We start from the raw sequence: 3,172 nt of genomic DNA, 5'->3' as shown, positions 1-3,172 counted from the left end.
CATATCTGCAAAGACAGCCCAGACAGCATCTTGTGCCAGCCCCAGGAATGGGTGCTGCCAGCCCCAGCATCCTCCTTGCTGGGGATATGCCACCCTGTCCTGTCCTGGTGCTCAGGGACTGCAGGTGACACACAGGGGAGCCCAGCAGTGATGGGCTGAAGCTCCAGTAAGAGCGGTAGGTCCTGTCCCGTAGCAGGCAGTCGCAAATGCTCTGCTGGGTCTCTCGCCACCCCGTGCCAGCCGCTCTCCTTATAATTGCTGGCAGGGCGAGTGCCAGCCCCTCCGGCACAGGCAACATGCATGGCACAGGGGCAGGGATGCAGTGAGGCACTGGTGAACTCGGGCATCCCAAGTCCCTACTCCCAGCACTTCTGCTCCGTCCGCTCAGCCACGTTGCCCACAGCACAACCCCGGGGACACGCACGGGCAGGACACTGCCAGATCCCTTCCCGCAGATTTGGACCGTGCCGTACCCATGCAGTTATTTCCTCCGTTGACTTGCATGTACTCAGGGGGGCACACGCAGGTGTAGTTGCCGAGGGTGTTGTAGCAGGTCCCAGGGCCGCAGATCCCAATGTGAGCAGAGCACTCATCGATATCTGCCGAATGAAGGAGATTGGAGGTCAAAGCACTGGGCACAGGTAAAGAAGGGCCTGACGTGGGGCTGGGGGTAGGCTTAGCACAAGGTATGGATGGGCCTGGCACAGGGACCAGGCTGGCCTGGCACTGGGAAAGGGCACAGGGTTTGTGATGAGGATGGGAAGTGTGGAAGGGATTCTGCCAACCCCGCTCCTAGGGCAGCCCAAATACACACACAGCTCCGTTGGCACACACATGCACATGCGTGTGCCATACACGCCAGGCAGACAGACAAGCACCGGCACCACGGTGCAGCTACCTTCACAGATGCGCGTGTCCTCATTGAGGTAGTAGCCAAGGGGGCACTCGCACTGGAAGCTCCCAAAAGTGTTCACACAGTTGCCACCCTGGCAGAGGCCCGGCAGCTCCTGGCACTCGTCGATATCTGAGGAGGGAGAGCAGCCAGGAGGTGTTCACTGCCCGCTGGACCCGCTCAGGCCCAGCCTTCACCCCAGGATCCCAGCGGGTTCATGCCACCACCTCCAGCCCTGGCTGGTGCCCAAGTGGCTCGGCCAGGTGGCCAGAGCACGTCCGAGGAGAGCACACATTTACTGCTTATCACTCGGTGGTCAGGGGCTCGGCAGGCACCCAGCCAGCCCAGTGCCATGGCAGACAGTGCCCACATGGGACTGGGCGCCCCCCCAGCACCCAAGCCCCTGGTGAGGGGGCCTGGGGGCCAGGTCAGCTTACCTTCCAGGATGACAGTGATGGGGTTGGGTCGGAAACCTTCTCCTCCAGGGCACAAGGTCTTGTATTCGGCTGTGGAAAAAGTTAGTTAGGGGAATCCTGAGCTGAGCAGGCTCCCATGAAGCAGGAGGGGTAGGGAGAACCAGGAGAAACCCAGGAGAAATAGGCCATGAGGATGGTGACAGTGGTCCAGATGGAACAGCCTGACTCCCATCGCATGCCAAGCCAACTTAGCTGCCCTGCCTCTGCCTGCCCACACTTGAATGGGGTTATTCCACGTCCACTGCCCTCCCCCAGCCCTCTGAACTAGGAATGAAGGATCCCAACCTGGATCACCTAGGCACAACCAGCCTGGTCCCCTCCACCCCACTTTACCTCCCCGGCGGGCCCCCAGCCAGCCCAGTGCCATGGCAGACAGTGCCCACACGGGACTGGGCTCCCCCCCAGCACCCAAGCCCCTGGTGAGGGGGCCTGGGGGCCAGGTCAGCTTACCTTCCAGGATGACAGTGATGGGGTTGGGTCGGAAACCTTCTCCTCCAGGGCACAAGGTCTTGTATTCGGCTGTGGAAAAAGTTAGTTAGGGGAATCCTGAGCTGAGCAGGCTCCCATGAAGCAGGAGGGGTAGGGAGAACCAGGAGAAACCCAGGAGAAATAGGCCATGAGGATGGTGACAGTGGTCCAGATGGAACAGCCTGACTCCCATCGCATGCCAAGCCAACTTAGCTGCCCTGCCTCTGCCTGCCCACACTTGAATGGGGTTATTCCACGTCCACTGCCCTCCCCCAGCCCTCTGAACTAGGAATGAAGGATCCCAACCTGGATCACCCAGGCACAACCAGCCTGGTCCCCTCCATCCCACTTTACCTCTCCCCTGCCCTGGTCTACCTGGACCTGTCTGGCCCTGCACCGTAACAACAGGGTTGCCTTCTTCTCCCTCAGCTTCCCTTGCTCCATCGTGACAATAGCATATCCTGGACCCAGGACCCCCAGCCTGAGTTGAGAAGCCACAGGGAAGTGGTCCCGTCTCTTCTCTGCTCTATACTGCCCATCTGGCCCATGCCCAAGTTCACCCCAGACATTTTCCCGACTCACTCGTGTTGGCTGGAGGACAAAGCTCGCAGGGGTTGCCCCACGCACGACCCAGCGAGCAGCAGCAGGATGCCCGAGTGACCCCAACTCCAATTTCTGCGCTGCAGGAGATGCCCCCATCTCCTCGATCCTGAGTGTCCAGGAAGCAGTTCCCAACACGGGTATCTGCACAAAGACAGTAGAGGGTGAGCAAAGCCTCTCCAGTAAAGACAGGAGGAATCAATGGCTCTATTGCCTCAAGAAGCAGGGAGAGGGATGAGGCCCCAGTCCTGTCCCAGATGTCCACACTGGGAGCTACATGTGTTGTGGTAAACCCCATCCAGACTGTCCTTGCAGATCATGACTTGGGGAGCCCTTCAAGAATAAAGCTTGTCTGGTGAAAGCCACACTACGTGAAACAGAGGTCATAGCATGGTGGCCTGTCTTCAGCATGGCTAGGGAGCACGACCCAAATAATGCCATCAGTAACCTAGGGCCTTTCAAGAAACAAACACTTAAGAATAGCTCTGGAGCTGCCGGAGCAACTGTTAATGGTGTGATCTCCACTGGCAAGCTCTCCCTCCTTACAGCACCAGTTTGCACTGGCTCTTGGCTAGCTCTATGGCTCAGGCTGAAGGAAGAACATTGCTTCAACCAGGAGAGCACCCTCACTGGTGAGACAAGGTAGGCCAGGCTTAACAGGAGGTAGGTACTCTGCTGCTGCTACAGGGTTAAGCCCATCCTGGACAGCCAGGTATGTGGCAGGGCAGTTCGAGAT

General features: G+C 59.0%; 1 protein-coding gene across 1 annotated transcript in view; it reads right to left on the bottom strand.

The window, feature by feature from the left end:
• The window catches only part of LOC104124402 (fibrillin-2), a 121,153-nt gene that overhangs the window by 19,835 nt on the left and 98,146 nt on the right, over positions 1-3,172 (bottom strand). The window contains 4 exon segments of the mRNA XM_035892341.1: positions 474-599; positions 899-1,024; positions 1,819-1,887; positions 2,419-2,580. Coding sequence (XP_035748234.1) covers positions 474-599; positions 899-1,024; positions 1,819-1,887; positions 2,419-2,580 — 483 coding nt within the window.

Source organism: Egretta garzetta, unplaced genomic scaffold (genome assembly GCF_000687185.1).
Source record: "Egretta garzetta isolate BGI_Z169 unplaced genomic scaffold, ASM68718v1 scaffold4, whole genome shotgun sequence".
Lineage (NCBI taxonomy): Eukaryota > Metazoa > Chordata > Aves > Pelecaniformes > Ardeidae > Egretta > Egretta garzetta.
Note: the sequence above shows the minus strand (reverse complement) of the source record. Positions and strands in the feature narration are given on the sequence as shown.